The sequence below is a fragment of the Micropterus salmoides genome, unplaced genomic scaffold (genome assembly GCF_014851395.1).
Source record: "Micropterus salmoides isolate LMB-PRFRI ecotype aquatic unplaced genomic scaffold, ASM1485139v1 Ms_hic_scaffold_14, whole genome shotgun sequence".
Classification (NCBI taxonomy): Eukaryota; Metazoa; Chordata; class Actinopteri; order Centrarchiformes; family Centrarchidae; genus Micropterus; species Micropterus salmoides.
Genome location: NW_024040485.1, coordinates 29,435,123 through 29,459,269, shown reverse-complemented (window position 1 = coordinate 29,459,269; position 24,147 = coordinate 29,435,123). Strand labels below are relative to the sequence as shown.

The following is a 24,147-nucleotide window of genomic DNA, read 5'->3' as shown; positions in this document are numbered from 1 at the left end:
AGTTTGGAAAAGAAGCGTGGCGAAACTAAAAAGATTTCTTCACTAATTGTTAACCAACAGTCTTACTTCTGATGAGAAAACAATCTCAAACTTCATCTCTGAGTTTTATCAAAAACTATATACCTCCTCTTTTGATCCTCATTCTTGACGCTCTTTTTTTGATAAGGTTTATCCATTTATTCCTAAATTAAGAAAACGTTGAAGTATGTGAAAGTCGTTTAACCATTAGTGAACTGGAAGCTGTTATCCATAAAACTCCATCCAATAAAAGCCCTGGTCCTGATGGGTTGCCATTTGAATTTTACAGAACTTTCTGGGAGGACATTAAAGATATGGTTTTGGCTGTTTTTGAGGAATGCATGGAGAAAGGAGAGCTAACTGAATCAATGAAACAAGGCCTCATTGCCCTTATCCCTAAGCCAAAAAAAGACACTCTATATTTAGATAACTGGCGTCCGATATCCTTATTAAATTCAGATTATAAATTACTAGCTTCCCTATATGCCCAAAGACTTAAACCCTGTCTGAGTGAAATAATATCACCAAGCCAGTCTGGATTTATGAAGGATAGACATATTAATAAGTAATAACATCCATTTAATTCTAGACATATTAGATTATTCAGAACTAATTAATGAAGAAGCAGTTGTTCTTTTCTTAGACTTTTACAAGGCCTTCAACACTGTGGAACATTCTTTCATAGTTGAATCTTTGCTTCATTTTGGATTTGGAAAAATCAGAAAGATGGTTAACACGCTTTATAAAAATATCATTAGCAGTGTCCCATTAGTTAGTGGTACTTCACCTCGTTTTAATGTTAAAAGAGGCATAAGACAGGGGTGCCCAATATCCCCATTCTTATTTTTAATTGCTGCTGAATTTATTAATTAATACACTATATATTGCACAAATATTGAAGGAATACAAATAGGTGATAATAACGTAATAATTAGTCAACTAGCGGATGATACCTGTCTCTTTCTAAAAAATGAAGGTCAAGTTCCGATTATATTGGAGGCTTTAAAGTATTTTTCTAAGGCATCAGGTCTTACGATTAACCAGAGTAATTGTGAGATATTAACAGTGCACACTTCTGATAAAACATCCATGAGTGGCATAAAGGTAAAAAATTCAGTGACATTTCTTGGTATTTTAATAGATAAATCCGCATCTGAGAGAGTATCTGATAACTTCTTGCCCAAAATAGAAAAAGCGAAGAAAGTTTTTAGTTGTTGGCTGCAAAGAGACCTCACCATACAAGGTCGAGTATTGTTGTCAAAGGCTGAATGTATTTCAAGAATAGTATACCCTGCCATTTCACTGTATGTTGACCTAAAGCCATTGACTCACTTTTATTTAACTTCATATGGAAAAACCAAACTGAGTATGTGAAAAGGAAAACGTGTATTAGAAGCTACTCTGAAGGAGGCTTTAATGCACTAGACTTTCAAACTATTAACCAGATTTTCAAGATTAATTGGATTAAGCAGTGTTTGTCTAAAAGCAGTTGTCAATGGTTTTACATTCCTAATTTGTTATTTGATAAGTGTGGTGGTCTAAAATTTCTATTATCTTGTAATTATAAATGTACCAAACTGCCCCTTAAGCTCTCTGACTTCCATAAACGAGCTCTTGAAGCGTGGAGAATGGCTTTTAAACACAACTTCATGCATATTATGGAACAACCAACATGTATTATTTAGAAACAAGTCCAGATACATAAAAGAGTGGATCGATAAGGGTGTTATATTTATTCAAGACATACTTAATGATAGAGGCGAATTTTATGAATATGAGGATTTTGTCCGCAACAAGGGTTCGGATATTTCTAGAAAACAATATCGTAATGTTTTAAAAAGCATATCTCCAAAATTACTATTCTTACTTAAAAGTGCAGTGTTATATGGTTCTTTGAAGGGAGAGCTCCCCAAGCTCACACTTGGTGGGAAAGATCTTTTTAACCGTATGTGTAATAATCGTCATATTAGAAGAGTACTGATCTCTGGTCATAGTGATTTTTCCCAAGTCGGTTCACTTATGGAAATTAAACTTCCCGGAACTCTTGGCAGAGGATGTCTGGTCAGATTCCTCATTCCAAATAAAATAAAAGAAGTCCATATGTCTTGCATAGATACTATCCCTGTAATAAATTGTTAAACAAATTTAAAACAGATTTTTCTCCTTTTATTCTTATTTCTGTAAACTAGAGGCTGAATCTATTAGTCATCTTTTCTTTAATTGTACTTACTCTCAAGAATTCTGGATAGAAGTTGCTTTGTTGATTTTTCGTCGCTTTAACACGTTATTACATATATTAGAAGACATGGTCTTGTTTCTAAATTGTAAAACTGACTCACAACCCATTGATAACGCCGTGAAACTACTATGTCTTGTTGGTAAATTTCACATCCAGAAGGCTAGATCGCTTCAAAATACTCCCTCTTTCATCTGTTTTTTATTAAATTACAATATCTCTTTGAATCTGTCTCTAAAATACCATTAAACAAAAAAGCTATTAAAACCTCACTAATAATTAGCAAGTTACTAAATAAAGAATCTATTAATACATAGGCTCTACATTACTTTATATCTCCTATATATCTCTATATTTCTTTTTTCTTTTTTTCTTAGTGATATTTACTTTACTGGTCTATACTTATGTTTGTCCTGATTTGTTTCGTAATCAAAATCTCTGTTTCACAATGTCTGTTAGCACATGTATGTTCCTTTTGATTTTGTTGTTAATCGCTGCTGAACTATATTTGGTTAATAAAGAATGAAGAGGGAAAAAAAAATGTTATGCTATTTAGCTAATTGTGATTAGATGCTAGCAAAGGATACAAGCAAGCCCATATGTGAGTGATGGTACAGAGCAGTGCTAATAAACCAATTGTCCAAAGCACCTGACGGACCGACCTCTATAAAGAACCTCGAGAGGTTGGAGACGTCTTCCTTTTCAACATCACTGAACTATTAAACAGACATTTTAAAAAACAAAGCTAATGCCGCACAGAGCTATCAGATCTCAAGAACCTTAGACAGCAGAGTTTCAGCTGATAGGAAAATACAGTATTTCACAATAGTGAGAACACCCCTCACATTTTTTGTAAATATTTGATTATATCTTTTCATGTGACGACACTGAAGAAATGACACTTTGCTACAATGTAAAGTAGTGAGTGTACAGCTTGTATAACAGTGTAAATTTGCTGTCCCCTCAAAATAACACATCACACAGCCATTAATGTCTAAACCGCTGGCAACAAAAGTGAGTGCACCCCTAAGTGAAAATGTCCTAATTGGGCCCAATTAGCCATTTTCTCTTCATATGACTCGTTAGTGTTACAAGGTCTCAGGAGTCACTGGAAGTTCAACATTGCACCTCATGGCAAGGAACTCTCTGATGATCAGAAAAAAAGAATGGTTGCTCTACATAAAGATGGCCGAGGCTTTAAGAAGATTGCCAAGACCCTGAAACTGAGCTGCAGCACGGTGGCCAAGACCATACAGCGGTTCAACAGGACAGGTTTTGCTGAAGACCAGCATGTCCTGTAGTCTAAACGTTGATTGTCAAGTAATCGTTGCAGCCCCAATACTCATCAAACCATTCACTGAGCCATGTGATCTGTACGATACCTCTACATTTGTTCTGTTTCTCTTCTGATTTCTGCAGGTTTACCTCTGTATTTCAGTTCCCAGCATGGTCTGAAAACACATTTTATCCAATTCTCTTTCAGCGAGAAAGTTCTCCTTGGTACTAGTCATGATTAAATCCACAAGTATGAACATCATTCCTAAAACACAAGTCATATTTAAAGCATGTAAAGTTATTACTGCGCTGATGGACTAGTTCCCCTGCATGCTGAATACCAAATTTTACAACTCAACTACATAAAATAAAAATGAGGCTGTTTCAGAAACTGAGGTTAAATGAAAAACTATTTATCAAATCTGAAAGTCATGTTCAGCCAGCAGAAATCCATTAGGATTAAGTTAAGATTCATCTAAGGTCTTCTGCACTGAGCTTTGGATGTTATTGAATAGTTATTAACATTGATCAACGGTGAGCTTGATTTTCTGAGTTTTAATCCTACAGAAGCTTATGGAGTTTTTCAGCCTGTTTTTTTGGGCACCGTAAAACCTGAGGGCAATCTGAATGCAATGCCAGTGTTGCACTGGTACAAACAGATTTTCATTGCAACATACCACCAATGCGTTGCTCCATGCGGGAAGGTGGAATTCCACCGCTTTGACAGAAAGCATTTCCTTGTTTTTAAGGGATAAAGTTTATTTCATAGAGTGTTAACTTGTAGATAAATGGTATGATTATATTTAGTAACCTGTATTTTCCTTTTAACAGGAGGCCAGGGATCAGTTCACTGTGAAGAGATCTTCTCGAGATGTTGCCTCAACACCTGAAGCAGATCAGAGTCCTGATGCTTAACGACAAGGAGAATTTACAGAGAAACCTGTTCAGACTTGAACAAGGTAATGCTTCTTTAAAACACTTTACTGTTCTTCTTTTCCACGAGTCGAGGCGGAGCTGTCGCTGCAGCTACACTTGTCGGCATCTTCCGCATGTTGGATCCCCATTACCTACGGTACCCACAAAAAAGAGTACCGACATGTTTCAGAATTTTGGTATCGACTTTGTACCGGTTCACGTGACATCCCTAGATACATGAGAGAAAGTCATTAAAAAATATTTTAAATGTTTAACTGAAAGAGGGATTTGGATGTTTAAATATTCAAAAAAGCTTTTTGGGACAATTATTTGACATTTACAAAGATAATGAAGTGTTTTAGTAGTAGAAGGCTCAACTTAAGTAATTACAGTTACTGAATTAAAGAAAGTGGCCTTTACCTATAGAATACAGAATCTCTCAAAAGTGAGTACACCCTTCACATTTTTGTAAATATTTGATTATATCTTTTCATGTGACAACACTGAAGACTCCCCGTGGCCTCCAGAATCAAATTCAAGTCACTAATGCTTGCATACAGAGTGACTACTGGGTCTGCTCCATCTATCTAAACTCCATAATACAAACTTACGTTCCTTCTCGGCCGCTACGCTCCTCCAATGAACGCTGCCTGGCTCTGCCATCCCTTCACACAAAGCAATCCCAGTCCCGGCTGTTCACATCTGTGACACCACGATGGTGGTCAGAGCAGGGGCGTCCCTCTCTAACTTCAAGAAGCTCTTGAAAACTCATCTCTTCCGAGAACACTTCCTCTTATAACACCTCTAACATGCACTTCCTGTGCTCTTCTTCTTCTATCCCCTACAATAATCTTGTATTGATTGCACTTTTTGTTGACTAGGTATCTTCCCCATTGATGTGATGTGTACTATGAGCTCTTACTAGTATTTATTGCTGCTCTTACTAGTATGTATTGTCAGTTGTAGATCTGTAGTTGATGCTCTGTTGATGCTTGTATGTTGTTCCTCAAATGTAAGTCGCTTTGGATAAAAGCGTCTGCCAAATGAGTAAATGTGAAGAAATTGTGACACTTTGCTACAATGTAAAGTAGTGAGTGTGCAGCTTGTATAACAGTGTAAATTTGCTGTCCCCTCAAAATAACACATCATATCTAAACCGCTGGTGAACTCCATGCCCAAGAGGGTTAAGGCAGTGGTGGACAGTAATGATGGCCACACAAAATATTGACACTTAGGGCCCAATTTGGACATTTTCACTTAGGGGTTTACTCACTTTTGTTGCCTACGGTTTAGACATTGATGTGATTTTGAGGGGACAGCAAATGTACGCTGTTATACAAGCTGTATAATCACTACTTTACATTATAGCAAAGTGTCATTTCTTCTGTGTTGTCACATGAAAAGATATAATCGATATCTTTATATAATCAAATATTTACAAATATGTGAGGAGTGTACTCACTTTTGTGAGATACTGTACATATGCTGCCTCAGGAAGACCGCCAATCTTGGAAGAAGTAGCTTCCTGTTTTGTGCGTTTACCTGATTATATATTCTTGGTTTAAGCACTAGAAGTCTCGAATTTAGCATCAACCAGTTCATATAAAGAACACCATCAAACTGGCGTCAAACTTGGCTTTCTGAAACTTGCAGAGTGGGCATTTTTACAATTCTATTCAAAACCAACAATAGAAGTCTTATTATGTGTCTGTATGACTGCACTGATTAAATATGGTGTCACTGCCCTAATGTTCATCTATTTAGGTGCCATGACACAGAAGTAATTAACAAGTCCTTCTTTATAGATTGAAAATAAAGACATGCAGTAGCTTTGGAGTGTTGGCTGAAGGATGAGGAGCTAGTGGAGGGAGAGGTGTACCATTTGACATTTACAGCACTCTGAAACTGATAGGGATTTTGTGAGCTGGCAGTAAAACTGGACTATATATAGACAGATATGTCATGGACCTGGAAGGTCAGACATTTTTTTGGCTAATCTCACTGTGAGTGACTGTATGTGTAAAGAATTCCTTTTGTTCATATCAGAGTTACAGAGCTGTATCTGTGTGTATGGCCATTGGTTAAAAGTCCAACAATTATGTTAACTGATGTTGACACCACAAAAGGCCAGTGTCAACATCGGCGAGCAATTATTTATTTATTGTTTTCAATGAAATTTATACTCTCAACTCCAAAAATAACAGCAAAATGTGTTGGACTACAAGGTAGAATGGAAACGAAGTGGAATTATGTGGGACACATTGCTATAAGTATTGTATTCCATCAACACCATATGTTGAATTAAAGCTTATAGTCAAAATATTTTTTGTCTCCTCAGGTTTTGAGCTCCAGTTCCGCCTGGGTCCGAGCCTGCAGGGGAGGAGGGTTATGGTACACACCAACTATCCACTTGACGAACAGAGATTTCAGCGGAACAAGTTCCGTGTTCTGGCGTGGAACTACCCAACAGGGAGGGAGGATGACTCGGATAAGTTCTGCTGTCTGGACCTCAAGATTGCCGGGTCCTATGAGTACTACTTTGGATATGGGTAAGACTACAGGCTGTGTTCCACATTTGAAAATGTGGGCGGTTGGCGGCAGGTGGCTTTTGTCCCGTGCAGCGTGTCTTTTTGGCTGTTGTGTGGCGTTACTTTGATTGGTAGCAGGGTGACTACCTGCCAGTTGTGGGATGCCCGCGTCACAACTACCCTCCAATTGTAAGTGCACTTTAGTTACCACGCACCTTATCTTTACTCCACCATACAACACTTCAGAAACCATGACATGCATCCAACACAAAACAATACATTTAAGGGGGGGGGGGCTCTCATTGGCCTCGTGTCCTGCACCCGGAGCCTCAGGGCTTCGTGGGGTTGGTGTTCGCCTTGCCTGGCCTGGGGTGGGGAGTGGGGGCCCGCTCTGGACCCGGGGTTCTGTGGACTTGGGCCTTGAACTTTTGCTCATGTCTGGGGCAGGTGGTGTTCCCCTGGGCCTGGGCACCCATTGTCTCCTCTCCTCACCGTGGCCCTCTTCGGCAGGGGTGACTGCCTGGGGGGGGGCTGGGCCCCACGTCCGGGGACAGGACCGGCCTCGGGTTCATGGGGCTCGGGGGCCGCTGGCTCTGCCTGCACTCGGGGGATATGGCCTCCGGCTGGGGTTGGGGACTGTTGGCCCTGGTTCTCCCACGTTATAGCTCCCTGGCACGGCTCTCTGCTGTTCCCCCTCGGGGCGGGATGCGGCTGTCTCCGGGACATGTGGTTTGGGGTCCTTTACGCTTTGGGGGGTCGTGGGGGGTGGGGGTCTCTGGGCACCTCGCGGTCCGGTTGCGGTTCGGAGTGCTGCGATGGGATTGAAGGGCGATTGTTGTTTTTTTTCTGTGCGGGCTCTCTGGATGGCTGCTGGGCGTTTAGTCTGTGCATTGGAGTCCGGGGGAGGGATTTCCTGGTTGGCTTGAAGGGACCAATTTGTGTCCCTGGTTTGCTTCGTTAGCCTCAGATCCTTGCTCCGTTGTTTCTCTGTCGGCCAATTGTCAGACTCCTCTGGAGACTGAGGTATAAAGTTAGTTGTCGGGATGTGCAGTGCGGGTACGGGGCAGGGCTGTGCTCCGGCTTGTTCTGAGCTTGTGCCTGTTGTTCACGGCCCTTGACGGGTGGGTGGGTTGGTGGTGACATGCAGCTGAGCTAGTTGATTTTGTTTCGTTGCTAGTTTGGCTGGCATTGCATGGCGGCGGGAGGGCGTGCTGTGCATGGGAGATGTTGGCTGGCTGTTTTCCGGCGGTTGGGGGAACGGGGACTTGCTGCTGGTGTTTTTCTCTGTTGGTTTTCACCGTCATGTTCTGTCGCTCGCTCTCGTTTGCTGAGCATCACACTCGGGATAAGCGGGGGGGCTGCCAGGCATTAGGTGTCGCCGTGCTCGCGCAATGTGCGGGTTGGGGTTGTCACTTGCGCGTTGATGTTGATGATTGTGTGGCATTTTGGTTGTTCGTTCCGCTGCGGTGGGGTGCCGGGCGCGGGGGGAGCACTGGTCTCTGTTGTGTGTGCACGCCGCGGTCTGTCTGGGCGCTGCTCTTTTGGCCATTTTTTGTTTGTGCTGTGAGTCAAATAAAGACAAATATTCACCTGCAGGTGTTCCTGTTTACACTCATTTACATAACTATCAATGTGTCTGGGAAATGACAGAAGGTTGGAATATACTGTTATCGTGCTAAAGGTGCTGTGAAAAATTGGGTGCACGTAAATATTATTAAGAAAACAATCCCAAATCAAGGTCCAGTTCCAGGCCTTTCAACCATATCACACAGTCTCCATAAGCATATGGAATTTGCAGAGTTGACACGGAGATGAATTTGTTGACATACAACCTCCATCAACTGGTGAAGACCATGTGATTTGGTTGAAAGTCCTGGAAAAAGCTATTAAGTGGACCTTGAGTTAGGGTGGTTTTGTCAAGTAAAGTGGTGATTTGTGAAATTTTGACCTTTACTCAAACTGTATGTGATGTAAACTTTGTTGTTGTTCATTATCCGAGTCCAATTCAATACATTCTAAAATCTATTATTGGAAATGTTTGCTTGAATAATAAAGAAAAAATATGTTTGACAGCCGCACAGCTCTGCAGTAAAGAATATATAGCATACAGCATATCTTATGTAATATATTTATAATGTTTCTTATAATATTTTGATATGATGATTTTTTTTTTTTTTTCCCCCACAGAGACACAGAGCGGTCAGGAGGAGGATACATCGTTGTTGACCCCGTCCTTCGTGTGGGAGCAGACAGTCACGTCCTCCCATTAGACTGTATCTCCATCCAGACCTACCTGTCCAAATGTCTGGGACACTTGGATGACTGGCCAGATAGGCTGAGAGTAGCCAAGGAGTCAGGTGTGTGTGTGTTTTCTTCAATTTATTTTGTGTGGAAATAGGTTAGTGCAATACAGGTAGAAGAGCCCCAGAGTGATTAGGGACTTCAGGAAAATAAAATCATCAGTCAAGGCTGACATTTACCACTGTTTTTGTAGATTTATGTGTCCATTGTGATTACTTTGTTGGCACAGTTTTATTGTCATTTATGCAGTGGTGGACAGTAACTAAGTACATTTACTCAAGTACTGTACTCAAGTACAAATTTGAGGTACCTACTTTACTTTCAACTTCTATCTCACATCTCAGAGGGAAATATTGTACTTTTTAGTTCACCCCCTTTATCTGAGAGCTTCAATTACTTTATAAATTAAGATTTTTACACACAAAACACATGAAGATTTAATAAAATATGTTTTGTTATTAATTAAAACTACTGAACTTTATACAACTACAGCCGGAACGATTAGTTGATCTATTTTGATCGTTGTTTTTCATGCAAAAACATTTGATGGTTCCAGCTTCACAAATGTAAAGATTAGCTGCTTTTCCTTTAAATTATTTAAGTTATTTTTATTTTTAGGTTTTAATAATGTTGATGTTCGGACTGTTGGTTGGACAAAACGAAGCACTATGAAGGTGTCACTTTGGGCTCTGGGTAACTGTGACAGCATTTCGCACTATTTTACAATTCTTTTTGCAAACAATTGATTAATGGAGAAAATAATCAGAAGATGTATTCATAATGAAGATAATTACTAGTTGCAGTCCGATACAAAAAAGTTGGCAAAGAGCTCCAGCTCAACAACTACAGCAGTAAAATGCTTTTACATGAATGCAAAAGGAATAATATTCTAATGATATTATATATACTATAACTATAACTATAACAGGGGACGTGTTTCTGCATCGAGTACTTTTACTTTTGATACAATTTGTTGATTATACTTACATACTTTTACTTAAAGGATCTCAATATGTCGTACCACTGAATTCATGTGAACAAATTAGCTGCCGAATCAGTTGTATATTGTATATTCACAAATACTGTATGTAGACCGCAGTTTGTTCCAGCTGTTATTCAAAACAGGCTTTAAGTTAGACGAGGGTTTTACAGCTGTCTTGATTTATGTTTTTCCTATGTATTGCTATGTTTTTATAAATTGTATCTCACTTTATTGTGAAGCATTTTGCGATTTTTATCCGTGAAGGGTGCTATATAAATCAACTTTACTAACTTACTTACCTTACATTTTAGAGCCAAAGTGTTGTTGAAGTTGTTTTTTTGCTGTTTCAAAAAGAAAATGAAGATAATATCTGTAAGAATGTCTGAACCTGAGAGGTCACCTGACGTCACTGGATCATATTGACAGCCAGTCTTTGTTATTTTAGTCCTCTTCACCTTGAGTTCATATGGCTGAACTCGGATGAATCATTACCGTTGTGGTGTGTGTGTGTGTGTGTGTGTGTGTGTGTGTGTGTGTGTGCAGGTGCTGTGTAGAAGGAGCGTTCACAGCGCACAACACATTATCAGGATCGTTAGTAGTATTTAACAGTATGGTTCATTGGCTTAATAATATTGTGTATGTTGGTTTCTCTTACAGGATACAACATGATCCACTTGACACCTCTGCAGACTCTTGGAGAGTCCAGGTCATGTTACTCCTTGGCAGACCAGCTGGCCTTAAACCCTGACTTCAGCCCAGAGGGTCAGAGCTACAGCTGGGAAGATGTAGGGACGCTGGTGGAGAAGTTAAAGAATGAGTGGAACATGCTGTGTATTACAGATGTGGTGTATAATCATACTGGTGAGTGACACTGTGTGCATCTATTTATGTGTGTGCACTAAAAGCAGAGCTGAAATCCACAAACAGGATCCTGGCGTAGGTTCCTGGGGAGTCCAGGTGCTGGAGGATGTAGTGAAGGGCCATGTTTACTGCAGGGGGTCCAGGAGTAGGTCTGTAATGGATTTTAGGTGGGACAACACAAGGCATTCAAAGGAATTCATAACCACAGAGGTCAGAGCGACGGGTCTGTAGTCGTTTAGTCCAGTGGTCCTTGGTTTCTTGGGGACAGGGATGATGGTGTCCGATTTGACTCTCAAAGCTGCAGTAGAACTGGTTCAGCTCATTTGCCAGGCGAGAATCGTTTATGGAGTTGGGGGACTTTGGGTTTATAGTTTGTGATCTGTCTGAACCCCCTCCGTACAGAAGTGGCGTCGTTTGCAGAGAACTGGTTCTTTAGTTTCTCTGAGAACAGTCGTTTAGCTTCTCGCACCTCTTTGCTAAACCTGTACTTTAACGTCCTGTAAGCAAGAATCAGATGGACCATCACGTGATCAGAGCATGTGACGGTGTGATAGGCGCTGCTAACGGTGTAGCAGTGATCCAAAGTTTTCCCTGCTCTGGTTGGACACTTAATAAACTGTCTGTATTTGGGGAGTTCTTGGCTGAGATTTCATCAGAGCAATCTACTACTAACAAAGAACTACATGAATAAAAAAGCCAAAACTATTTCAACACCTCCAGTAGGCCTCTGGTTTGACAGCGGTAGTATTAAACCGGGCAGGACAAACACTTAACGCTCTCTCCCACATCTCTCTCTTCATTGGCTACAACAGCTATCCCTTCGTGGCCCTCTCTTCCCGCTTCAGCTGAATATTCTGTTCTGTATAAGACGTATAACACAACCACTAAGATTGTGGTTGATTCCGTTCAACTTTCAGAGTATAGTATCTCCCAGTCTCTCTCTCTCTCACACACTGTGGAGTATGTGGTGTGTGAGCAGCATGCTAAACCAGGAACTGAGCTCACATTACTATAAAGGCCACTGGCTTCAAGTGGCAAAGCGGAGTTACTAGCCCTTTGGGGGAACAATGAGGGGAGGAAGGTGACCACACTGAATTAAGCACATTTGAGGGTAAAGACTAAGAACAATGACAGATTTGGTGACTTATTTTTTAAGAAAATGCAAGTATTTGTGGAAATATTCCAGATTCACACCATTATGATGTCATGTTTGTTACTCAGTAAGAAGCGTTTAGAAAAATCTGATCTGTTGTTGGGTCAGTTTGTTGAAGTGCATGAAAACAAACACGAGCATGAAGGTAAATAAAAGGAGACTCTGTGTGCTCTCCTGTGTTAGCGCTCCATGTGTTCCCGTCAACCCATCCTCCCCCTCTCCCTTTCACAGGCCAGAAGGTCATTAAGACAAGTAAAATTAGCCTTACCCTGAACCTCACCTTTAACCTTAAAAGGTTAAAGACTGCTAGAGCAGTTGATTTATTGTGTACCTACGTGTCAGTCTATCTGTAGCCATCTTATCACTGAAATACAGAAACCTTTTCTAACTGTTTAAATAGTTCATGACCTGCTGCTGAACTTATAGTGTTGAATGAAATGAAATACTTTTTTTTGCCTGATATAAAATAACCATGCTGCATGTGGCTTTCTTTAGAAAAGTTAATAATAAAAGTCTGCTTTCATTATTCTTTTTAAGGAACACAAAGCATTTTATTAAATGTGCCAGTCGAGCATATATCATGAGAATTGTGTAACACACCCGAAATTACCTCTCTATACTCTTAATAGAAATGTAAATCAATGAAATAATGACCAAGTAATGGTTTTAACATGTATTAGAGGTAAGCCAAATTTATATCACGTCTGACCCGGACGGCACACAGGTAATCGCAGCTGGGAGACAACATCGCAGTTTCCCGCAAACATTTAACCCCCAAAACTCCAGCAGACCAAAAGTTTGTTTAAGTAACTTAAATTGTCCGAATTTAAATAGATTTTCTCCTTAGTGGAAAAACATACCCCCAAAAAAAAGATATCAGGTCGAAGCGTGGCGACTTGCGCAACCTCACCACTGTTTAGCCGATGGGATGATGCAGTAATCCAGAGAAGTCCCAACATTTAATCCACAGAAAAGTGTGATTATTCTTTCTTTCTTTCGTTGAGTTCGTCTGGCAAGCCTGTGTTACCGAGCCCACTAAACTCTGACCGCTTCACCTGTTGAAATAATAAATAATAATAAAGGATAGTCCATATTATTTATTTTCATTTTTCATTTAGCCAAAGCGACTTACAATTGCCATACATCTCAGAGGTCGCACGCCTCTGGAGCAAAGAGGGGTTAAGTGTCTTGCTCAGGGACACAATGGTGGATGTCTCACAGTGGGAATCGAATCCAGGTCTTCCATGCCAAAGGCAAGCATCTTATCTATGGGCCATCACCACCCCATTTTACAATCCGTGTTTACACCACAGGACATGTGAAGGAAGAACAATATTCTCAAAGCATGTTCACCATCACATCAGCTGTACATGACTGTAGTATTGGCGACTATTACGGTTTGATCTCTTGCTATTAAAAGAGCTAAATGGTGGTGTTTATCTTCTTCTTCTTTCCAGCTGCTAACAGTGTGTGGATCAAAGAACATCCAGAGTGTGGTTACAACCTGGTGAACTCTCCCCACCTGCGACCGGCCTGGGTCTTAGATCGAGCGATCTGGCATCTGACCACCAGAGTAGCAGAGGGACGCTACAAAGATAAAGGACTTCCTGCTGACATTACCAATGAGAGCCATCTGAACGTGAGGAGACACTTCAGTACACAACTGAACTGTTGAACTGAGGGTGGACATGGCACTTCATGACGGGCATTTAACAACAGTGTTGCAGAGGATACCCATTATCTAGATCCTATGACAGCATTATCGTTTGTTTGGGGCCATGCACAACACACCCAGGGGGGCCAGAGTTAGTCTTTTAGTTAAGTTAACATCTGTGGTCCCTGCAAAGGAAGAGATTAACAAACAACACAAAACAATTAAAAACTAAAATTAGAAAAATGTATAAACAGAACATCACACATAAAACAACATCACACAAAATATACAGTAAATATTCTCCATGCTGAAAAGAAGTCAGTTCCATACAAAGGTTTAGATTAGTGATCACATGATTGGTTTATCTTGAGCCGTGTTTTAAACGTTGTTTTAAAAACTCTGAAGCTTGTGCGTTCTGTGATGTGGGTGGGAATTGGGTTCCATTTATCTGCTGCTCTGATTAAAAATGCTGACTGTCCAAAACCCACTTTCTTAAATGTAGCTGAGCAGTCGCCTCTGACTGATGCCCTGGTCTCCCAAGCATTATAAAAGAACAGTTTGATTGACCGAATGAAAAGCCTTTTTAAAATTGAGAAAAACAGCAACAACAGCACCTCCACTATCAAGACTGGGTTTAATTTGTTGAATAAAATAGCAATTTGCCGTCTCTGTGGATGTTTCCTGAATCCAAACTGCATAGGATGCAGTGGCACATAGCCATGGTTTAGATTGATTTAGATTAATTGGTCACAAATTACTGTTTAAGTTGCTTTAGATATTACTGGGATTCTGATAGGTATGTCAGTAGTTCCATTGGTTGGATCACCAGCCTTAAAAACTGGGGTTATAACTGCTGATTTCCAGGCATTGGGAACATAGCATTGTTTTATTGTTAACAAGATGAGTAATAGGAGTACAGAGGATACTGGCAGTGGCGTAAGGTAGTAACAACGGGCCCCAGTGCAGGCTGTTATGAAGCGGCCCTTGGGCTACACCGTTACGAAGCACACACACTGCGTCCTTGTCTAGAAGGGAACCCTATATTGGCAAACTTATGTGCCTTGTTTCCTTGTTTTGCCACGGTTTATAAACCGATAAGATTAGATGCAGTAAATACCCAATTTACCTACTTAAGTTGATTTCTTTCCATATGAACATATTAAATTCAACAGTTCTCTTTGTGTGCGTCTCTCTCCAACACACACACAGCTCATGTCCTCCTGTGCTGCCTGAACATGACCTCCAACGAGGCAGCTATTATACTCTCTCAGGCTGTGACTTGCTAAGTGATTTCCCCCGTTAGGAAATGCAGATAGTTAGTGACGTGAGGAAAGGCTGAGCAATTGTGATGTCCACACCACATCCTGTAAGGGATGACAAACAACACAGAGAAACCATATTTGTTCAGTTTAACTGTTGTTAATGAGTATGTTAGAGGAACTGTATGTACACATTATGATACTCTTATGAAACACTTTTGTATTGCTAATGTTAAATGTAAATTTCTTAACAAAATTTTGCAGGCAATGAACACTAAAGTAAGAAAAGCCTCTTTAATCAGTTTGTGTGTTTGCGTCCCTCTTTGTGTGTTTCAGGCTATCCGCAGTGTGCTGTGGCAGGACGTGTATCCTCAGATCAAACTATGGGAGTTCTTCCAGGTCAACGTGGACAGTGCTGTGGAGCAGTTCAGGACCCTGCTACAAAATGGTTTGTACTATAAATCAGTCAAGATTAGAAGCATTGCTGCAAAACAAAGTCACCACATCAGCAGAGCAGCAGCTTAATAATGCATGTCTATAGGTGCATGTTTATTTCGGCCCTATGTGTGTAAATGAATAGAAAATATTAAAACAAATTGAATCAGTTGATAAATACTTCTTCTGAAACCCTCCCTGGGTAATCATTTGCTTTAATAAAGTATTCTACAATGTATACAGCAGTGGAAAGTAGGTGTGGGGGGAAAAATCGATACAGCATGGTATTGCGATATTTTCCATGGCAATACTGTATCGATACACGGACGCCAAGTATCTGTCTTTTATTATATAAATTGTACATGAGAATATTACTTTTTTGGTGCTAATCATTTGCTTTTTCAGCCCACTTCAAAAAGAGTTTTCCTTTGGAGACACAATTTAAAGTTGGAAAAAAGTAATAAAGTCCAGTACATCGCAATATGTTTAAAATCGCAATAATATCATATTGTGATAATATCGTATCGTGACATAAGTATCGTGATAATATCGTATCGTGACATAAGTATCGTGATAATGTTGGATTGTGATAATATCGTATGGTGACATAAGTATCATCATAATATCGTATGGTGACATAAGTATCGTCATAATATCGTATGGTGACATAAGTATCGTCATAATATCGTATGGTGACATAAGTATCGTCATAATATCGTATGGTGACATAAGTATCGTCATAATATCGTATGGTGACATAAGTATCGTCATAATATCGTATCGTGACATAAGTATCGTGATAATGTTGGATTGTGATAATATCGTATGGTGACATAAGTATCGTCATAATATCGTATCGTGACATAAGTATCATCATAATATTGTTTTGTGGTGACTGGGATTTCCCACCCCTAGTGGACAGTAACTAAGTACATTTACTCAAGTGTTGTTAGAGGTATTTGTACTTTACTTGAGTATTTTCTTTTCATGCCACGTTCTACTTTTTACTTCACTACATTTATCAAACAGCTTCAGTTACTTTACAAAGCAAGATTTTTACACACAAAGCATATGAAGAAGATATACAATATGATGTTTTGTTATAAATGAAACAACAGATAATGTACAGATACATTAGTCAGTTGACAGATTAATTGTTTTAAGTAATTTTTCATGTAAAAACGTTTTGTGGTTCACCAACATAAAGATTTGCTGCTTTTCCTTTTAATTATTTTAATGTATTTTTTAGTAATTTTGAGGTCTAGACTGACAAAACAAGCATTGTGATGGTGTCACTTTGGGCTCTGGACAGTCTTGACAAGGTTTTTCACTATTTTCAAAATGTCTTCAATCGATTAATGGAGAAAATAATCAGCAGATTAATCAATAATGAATGTCTGATACAAAATAGTTCAACCTACTACAGTAAAAATCCTGCTTTTACATGAATGCATGAGTAATTATTGAGTGATTATACTTACATAATTTAACTTTAGTAACATTTTCAATGCAAGACTTTTACTTGTAAAGTAGTGTATTGTGGTAGTAGAGTATATTTACAGTGAGGTGTATTTTTAGATAGATAGATAGATCCTTTATTTATCCCGAGGGAAATTCAAGTATCCAGTAACATACGATACATACATACATTAAGCATACATTAAACCTATATCAAAATAAAATTTAAATAAAATTAACTTAACACAGTAGCCACAGTAAACAAGGTCTGACCCAAACTCTGGGTTTGGAGAATCGTTACACCCCTAATATAAATTGACATGTGGCCACGATCACCTGTTTATTGATGAAGAGTGTCTAGTGTATTGTATTGAACTGATACCTTTTTCTATGTTTTGTTACCATTGTGTTAAAGGAAATCACAACATCAACAAAATAAACAGCAATACATTTCAGTGTGTTCGATGACAGATCATTTGATGACAGACGTTTATTTTAGATGCTGTTTGACAGATGTAAAATACCCTTTGTTTGTTTTTTTTTTAGGCACCAAGTCAGACATCAGTAAGACTTTTGGGAAGAAGGGTCTGAAGATCATTCAGGACCCAAATTACCAACGTTATGGCAACACAGTGGACATGGACTCTGCTCTGGAGACATTTGTACCTCACAGGTCAGACTCAAACTACCTATTATTCATTGTATTGGTCGTTCTTGAATCATGAATTTATGTGTGCTGATTTGAATCAGTCAAGTCTCTTTTTCTTAACGGCTGAGAGGTTAATTTTGGTAAGGCAAGAACATTATATAATGCTAACGTTTCCTTAGTTCACTGCAAACAGTATTGGTTAACCTACTATGTGTTAAATTCACATTTCTACTTGAAAGTCCATTCAATTCAGGTTTTGCTTTGAACTCAATTAACATATTTTTCCAATATAGGACACATCCAACTCTAAAACATCAGGAAACCACATGAAGTGTGACACTAAAGGCATGAATTGCAAATTCATACAGGTTGAACAGAATCAGCACAAAACATAATGTTATCGTGGGATTCAAAGGTTAATTTGTTGATGCCGGGTTGCACGATGAAATGTAACTTGTCGCCTCTTCATGCTACACACATAGAACATATATTGTCAATATATATAATAATGTTGAAATTTGAATAAAATAAAATAATACATACAGTCACTGTGGTTGCCATTTCATTGTTTACCACAAACTAGAAAAGCAAGAATATATGCAGTACACAAATACTGTGTAGCAGTGCAATTTCCCACCCGTGATTGAAGTGTGAACAGGTTCAAAAGCACAAACACCTGCAATTAGTAATCCTGAACTGGCAGGCCCTTGTTATACTTCTTCTGTGTACTCTTACGTACAGTATGTATACATACTGTATATGTATGCAGCACTTTGCAGAATGGTATTTACTTCTCTCTCTCTCTGCAGCTCGTCCCCGCAGCACATCGAGGAGTGCTGTGGTTGGCTGCGACAGAAACTGAACGAGCTGAATGAAGAACAGCACCACATCGTGCACCAGCATCAGGAGCAGGTAAGGTTAAAGGCTATTGTCTTTGCTCTTTTTTTGTGCGTCCCTGATTCCGTCTTCCTGTCGGTGACCTGTGCGCGCGACCAGGGGGCAGAAAGCAGCATTCTGTCCTCGCGGCGCATAAGTTTATACGGCACATCTAGCAGCAGTGTTGGGCAAATTACTCAGAAATTGTAAAGACTTACTTTTAACTTATCACTCATTATTATTACTGGGTATTAAAAGTAAATAGTCACGTTACTCACTCCTTTCAACCACCGCGCCCCAACCTTAAAAATGATGGGAAACCTGTTCAGAGGCGCATTTTAGAAATTAATCCACTTTACTGGAACAATAATTAACCTGACGAGTCAACAAGCAGCCGAACAGAAAACACTGCAGCCTCTCAGACCAGAGGATGCTGGATCAAATAGGCTATTTAAAAATAATAAAAACAAAGCAGGTCCCTCGTGACTTTCGGGCGAACGAAAGGCGGACCCTGGACAGGTTGCCAGGCCACACATAGACGAACAACAACTCACGCACACACCTAAGGACAATTTACAATTTACTAAAGACAATGTCTTTGGACGGTGGGAGGAAGCCGGACCCCACACAGGGAGAACATGCAAACTCCACACAGAAAGGCCGGGGCAACCGTGGGTTTGAAGCAACGACCTTCTTGCTGTGAGGCGATAGTGCTAACCACTGCACCACCATGCCATCCTTTCATAAAGGATGGTCCAGTGTACCCTATGCTAAAGAAGATAGTAAGAAAAGTAGTACTGACGCACCTTTCCTCAGCTGTTAGATTGCTGCCACTTAAACACTTCAAAAATGGTACACGTACTGTATTCTGCATAGTGTTAGCGTGAAGTGTGGAACTGGAGACACACTGAGCGTTCCCAAAATACACAATGCATCCTATGCATCTGTTCATTATGTTCTTCCTCTTGTTTCTTTCTCAAGGCTGCCAACTGCATTGTGGGAAATGTAGTGTATGAGCGTCTGGCAGACCACGGCCCCAAACTTGGTCCTGTTAGCAGGAAAAACCCTCTGGCTACCAGGTAACGAATTTAAAGATACGTGTTTAAGGAGAGAGGAAAAGGAATGGGATAGATACATGCATGGAGGTTCTTTCACATATCTTTTAGGTCAGATTTACTGTAACTTTGAGAGGTTACCTGAGGGAAATCACTGCCATTCGTCTTGTAATCTAGTTGCATTGCATTGGACCATGTGGGTTTCTGCAGAGTAATATGTACTAGTGAACAGCGAGGATTTCTTTCTTTCATTGAGTTCAAACATAGAAGTAACAACATTTAAGTAAATGGAAAGTTTGTCCTAAGGGTGAGAGAGGAAAGACCACTTGTTTAATGAATATACCATGACGTTGTGAAGCTAATTCCCTGGCATCTAACCGAGATATGATGTGTGTTAAATTGAGTTTTGGCTTTCTGTTCCCGGAAGAAATGTAAAGGCTTTATTCTCTGGAGAATGTGAACGTGTTGAGTGACAGTTCCACCATTAGTCCCCGCTGTCATCGAGGCAAATTTAGTTTTGGATCTGTATGAGGCAATAACTTGTGAACATTTGAAAGTTTTAGCAACAAGAAATACCTAATATGTAATTTCTAAATCAGCCATCTTTCTGAAACAGATGGCAGTCTTTGTACCTTTTATTAATTCAGTCAGGAGAGACTTAATCTGAGGGAACCAATCATTTGAATAGATTTGGCGAATAGAGTGCCTTGGTATATAAAGGGGATGGTGAAGCCTTAAGTGGTAGAGACACCAACTAACTAAAAAACACAGTCCCAAACAGAGCAAGTGTTGGCCTCAGTTTTGGCAAAACTCTAACCGCTATGTTAATGCGACTCCCAGCGTGAGAGCAGGTTCACTTGATTACTATCACTGTGAACGCCGGTGTCACAGCAGCTGGGCGGAGGTGATTCACTCCTCCAGTCGACGTTATCATTTACATTTGCTTTTTCATTGCGTTAGACAATGGAAGTGCGGCGACACAGCATGTGAAAAATGTCACTTGTGTGAGTTGTCACGAGAGACAACTTTTAATCTGACAAGTTATCTCATCATATTTTAATCTTGCAAGACATCGCAGCATTAAAGTTCGGCAGCGACTACATGTTGGCTGATGAAGATTGGGGCAGAGTGAAGTTGTGAATGAATGAAGTTAAAGATAGTCTTTCTTGTTGAACTTACCCTGAGTTTCATTAAAACCCCTAAATAAGACTGACCTGGTCATTTACATTTATGAATAAAAACAGTCTGACAGCATAACTCTAACCCTAACTCTCTAAGTGGATGATATACAGTAATGCCGGCTATTTATTAAAACTAAATCCTGTACAGATAACACTGACTGGAGGTTCATGGTGATCCCAGCTGTGAGTGTTTTTATCTGTCTCTCTCAGGTATTTCACCTACCCATATCAGGACTTGACTCTGGAGCATGAGATGCAGCTGCTGGACCAGCCGGACAAGATGTGTCACTTCCTGGCACACAACGGTTGGGTGATGGGCGATGATCCACTGCGCAACTTTGCAGAACCAGGTAAATGTTTAATTAAATTTAAACTAAACAGAAAGGACACAAAAATCAATGAAAAGTTTTTTTTTTATCTGGGACAAAACACATTGAGAAGATGTGTGTCCATTAACAGGGATCTTAGCACCTCAGTTTTCAGACTTTATGTTGTACTGTCTGCTCTAATTCACTGTATCAGGATTGGTGTGTGCTTCCTGTAGGCTCCAACGTGTACCTGCGTCGGGAGCTGGTATGCTGGGGTGACAGTGTCAAACTCCGCTATGGCAAAGGGCCCGAGGACTGCCCGTACCTGTGGGCCCACATGCAGAAATACACTGAAATCACAGCCCAGTATTTCCATGGAGTCAGACTGGACAACTGCCACTCTACACCATTGCATGTAGCTGAGGTACTGTCATATATTTTCATGTTATAAAGTCAAGTCAAGTTTTATTTAAAGTGCAAAATCACCAAAAGACGTGGTCTCAATACATTATACAAAATGCATTGAAATAAAATAAACCATAAAATACAGAATGCATGTAATAAAACACAAGATAAAATACAATCAGGATAAAATCAACAAAATAAAATGATAAAACGATTTAATAACTTTGCTCCTGTCGTAACTAAAAGCTTTATTAAACAGCCTTGCATTTTGAGAGCGCAGTGCTCTATTGTGGCAGTAAGGTATCAGGAGTTCTTTGAGGTACAATGGTGCCTGGCCATTTAAGGCTTTGTAAGTAAGTGGAAGAATTTGTAAAATGTGTTCTATATTTCACAGGGAGCCAGTGAAGGGAGGCTAGAACTGGAGAAATATCAGCTGGCGAGGCTTTAGAGGCTTAATTGTGCTGCCTGCTAGTAAAAAATTGCAATAGTCAAGCCTGGAAATAATGAAAGCGTGGACCAGTTTTGGGACAGGATGTTTCTTTACCAATGTTACATAAATGAAAGTTGGCAGTTCTTGAAATTTGCACAATATGCAGGTTGAAGGACATTTCCTGATCGAAAGTAACTCCCAGGTTCCTTACGGTGGTACTGAGGGCCAGGGCGATGCCATCCATAGTAACAATGTTGTTGGGTAATATATCTCAAAGGTGTTTGGGCCCAAGTAAAATTACTTCAGTTTTGTCTGAGTTCAGCATGAGGGAATTACAGGTCATCTAGGCTGATTTGAATCATCCGGCCTGATCGCTAGATATAACTGAGTATCATCAGCATAGCAATGAAGTTTATCACACAGTTAAATAGATGAAGGTTGTTGATTCAGCTCTGTGGTAATTTTTGAGGCTGTAGTTTGCTGTGGCGTTAATCTGATATACATAATGAGTGCATTGATTCCACGGGTCTTAGAAATTTGGTACTGATTCCAACTTGGAACCAGTTTTGATACCCAACCCGGCTCAAGTTACGTAGAAGTTGGTTATTAAAACAAAAAATATAAATTATACATTGGTGCTTAAATTAAGGGAAAGTCTGACTTTGGTAATGTAGAGCATGAATTTTATTGTCATTCTTGTTTTCCATCACTGGTGGTCAGATGAAGAAGCTAAATCCAGAGTAGGAAAGAGTGGTTTATACTGGAGAGTTCAAACAGATACTCAACGAACTGGGTCCATCCTCAACTTTAGAGTTGGCTCGTACAGAAATGAGTGGCTGAGATGTTGAGGAATCAAGGCACACCTGGGAACTGTTATGAGCATGTATACAATAAAAGTAATAATCAAGCCTATACCATATCCTGAGTATGATCAAAAATAGGATAAGGCTCAAAACCAAAATACTAGTGTGCGTATAAATGTGTTCATTTTATATTTTGGCCTGTTTTACAGCATTGCATTACATCATACGGGTATTTTTAGTTTTTTTGGCACTCTGTGAAATAGGTAAGATTTAGATTGAACTTTCTGAACGTGAGAAGAACCAACTCCATGTTAAATGTTCTGACTTCTCAGTGCACATGTGTTACCTTGTGATGGCATAATTAGTAGGGTCACTACACCTCATAGTTTAGGTCAGGAACCAATGGAGAAACTTTGCTTTGACTAAAATTATGTGAAAAATCACCCCGTCCATTTATCTGAAAAACTGCACATTCACCTGCAACGCTACTGTCTAATGCTCGGGAAAATTCTTGGCTACTTTATGCCATTAAAATTACAATAATGCCACATGTTTTCTATCTTTTCAAAGTACTGTCTAGCCTGATGATGGACTAACTGTCATTTGCAAAGCCTGAAAACAAAAACAACACTGATACTATCTGTGGCCACGTTCTTATGACATACCTACAGGAAACGGTAGATGCTGCAAACTTACCCTTACAGTGACTATCCTGTTTATCTCTTTTATTTTTAACATCATAAAAGTTGCATATTGTAGCTTTAAATATGATTATTTTAGGAAGAAATAAACATGTAAATTGTGGGAAAAGAACATCAGATGTATTTGCAGACAGGTTTTATGTTACTGAATGTCTTCATGTGTGTAAGGGTATACTGTATGTCAGTGTATGTGACCCTGCTAACAGCAGACCCTTCTTCTCTCCTTGTCTGTAATTCTGGTGTATTGTCTTGTCCAGGCCATGTTAGATGCAGCCAGAGAGGTCAGACCCAATCTGTATGTGATAGCTGAACTGTTTACAGGCAGCGAGCTCATTGATAATGTGTTTGTTAACCGGCTGGGAATTAGCAGCCTTATACGAGGTACAGTTCTCGTGCGTGAACTAACTTGTTTTTTTTTGTCTCTTTCTTCACTTTTCACTGCATTGTTCTGCTTTCCTCAATTTCATAACTAAACAACTCGTCTGTGTTTTCTCTTTACTTTCTCTCTTTGTGCTCATGAGCTGTATAAATGCATGGTATGGATACTTTGAGGCCTGTCGTCACTAACTCCCCTTCACATTAAGGCTACAGCCGCACTGCTACGTTCTTGTTTTAAAACAATCTTCATCCACACAGAATTGATCTCCGTCTAAATTATATAAAC

The 24,147-nt window shown here is 39.7% G+C and overlaps 1 protein-coding gene across 3 annotated transcripts in view; it reads left to right on the top strand.

The window, feature by feature from the left end:
- The window catches only part of agla (amylo-alpha-1, 6-glucosidase, 4-alpha-glucanotransferase a), a 55,046-nt gene that overhangs the window by 6,147 nt on the left and 24,752 nt on the right, over positions 1-24,147 (top strand). For 2 of the 3 annotated variants that reach the window (XM_038718921.1, XM_038718923.1), the window contains exons 2-12: positions 4,361-4,488; positions 6,783-6,993; positions 9,160-9,329; positions 10,913-11,116; positions 13,727-13,908; positions 15,519-15,630; positions 17,622-17,748; positions 18,534-18,636; positions 19,582-19,679; positions 21,047-21,186; positions 21,381-21,568. In XM_038718921.1, coding sequence (XP_038574849.1) covers positions 4,401-4,488; positions 6,783-6,993; positions 9,160-9,329; positions 10,913-11,116; positions 13,727-13,908; positions 15,519-15,630; positions 17,622-17,748; positions 18,534-18,636; positions 19,582-19,679; positions 21,047-21,186; positions 21,381-21,568 — 1,623 coding nt within the window. In that variant the 5' untranslated portion in view covers positions 4,361-4,400. Of the gene's footprint in view, positions 1-4,360; positions 4,489-6,782; positions 6,994-9,159; positions 9,330-10,912; positions 11,117-13,726; positions 13,909-15,518; positions 15,631-17,621; positions 17,749-18,533; positions 18,637-19,581; positions 19,680-21,046; positions 21,187-21,380; positions 21,569-23,740; positions 23,865-24,147 lie in introns of all 3 variants that reach the window. The other variant, XM_038718924.1, reaches the window with a different exon arrangement.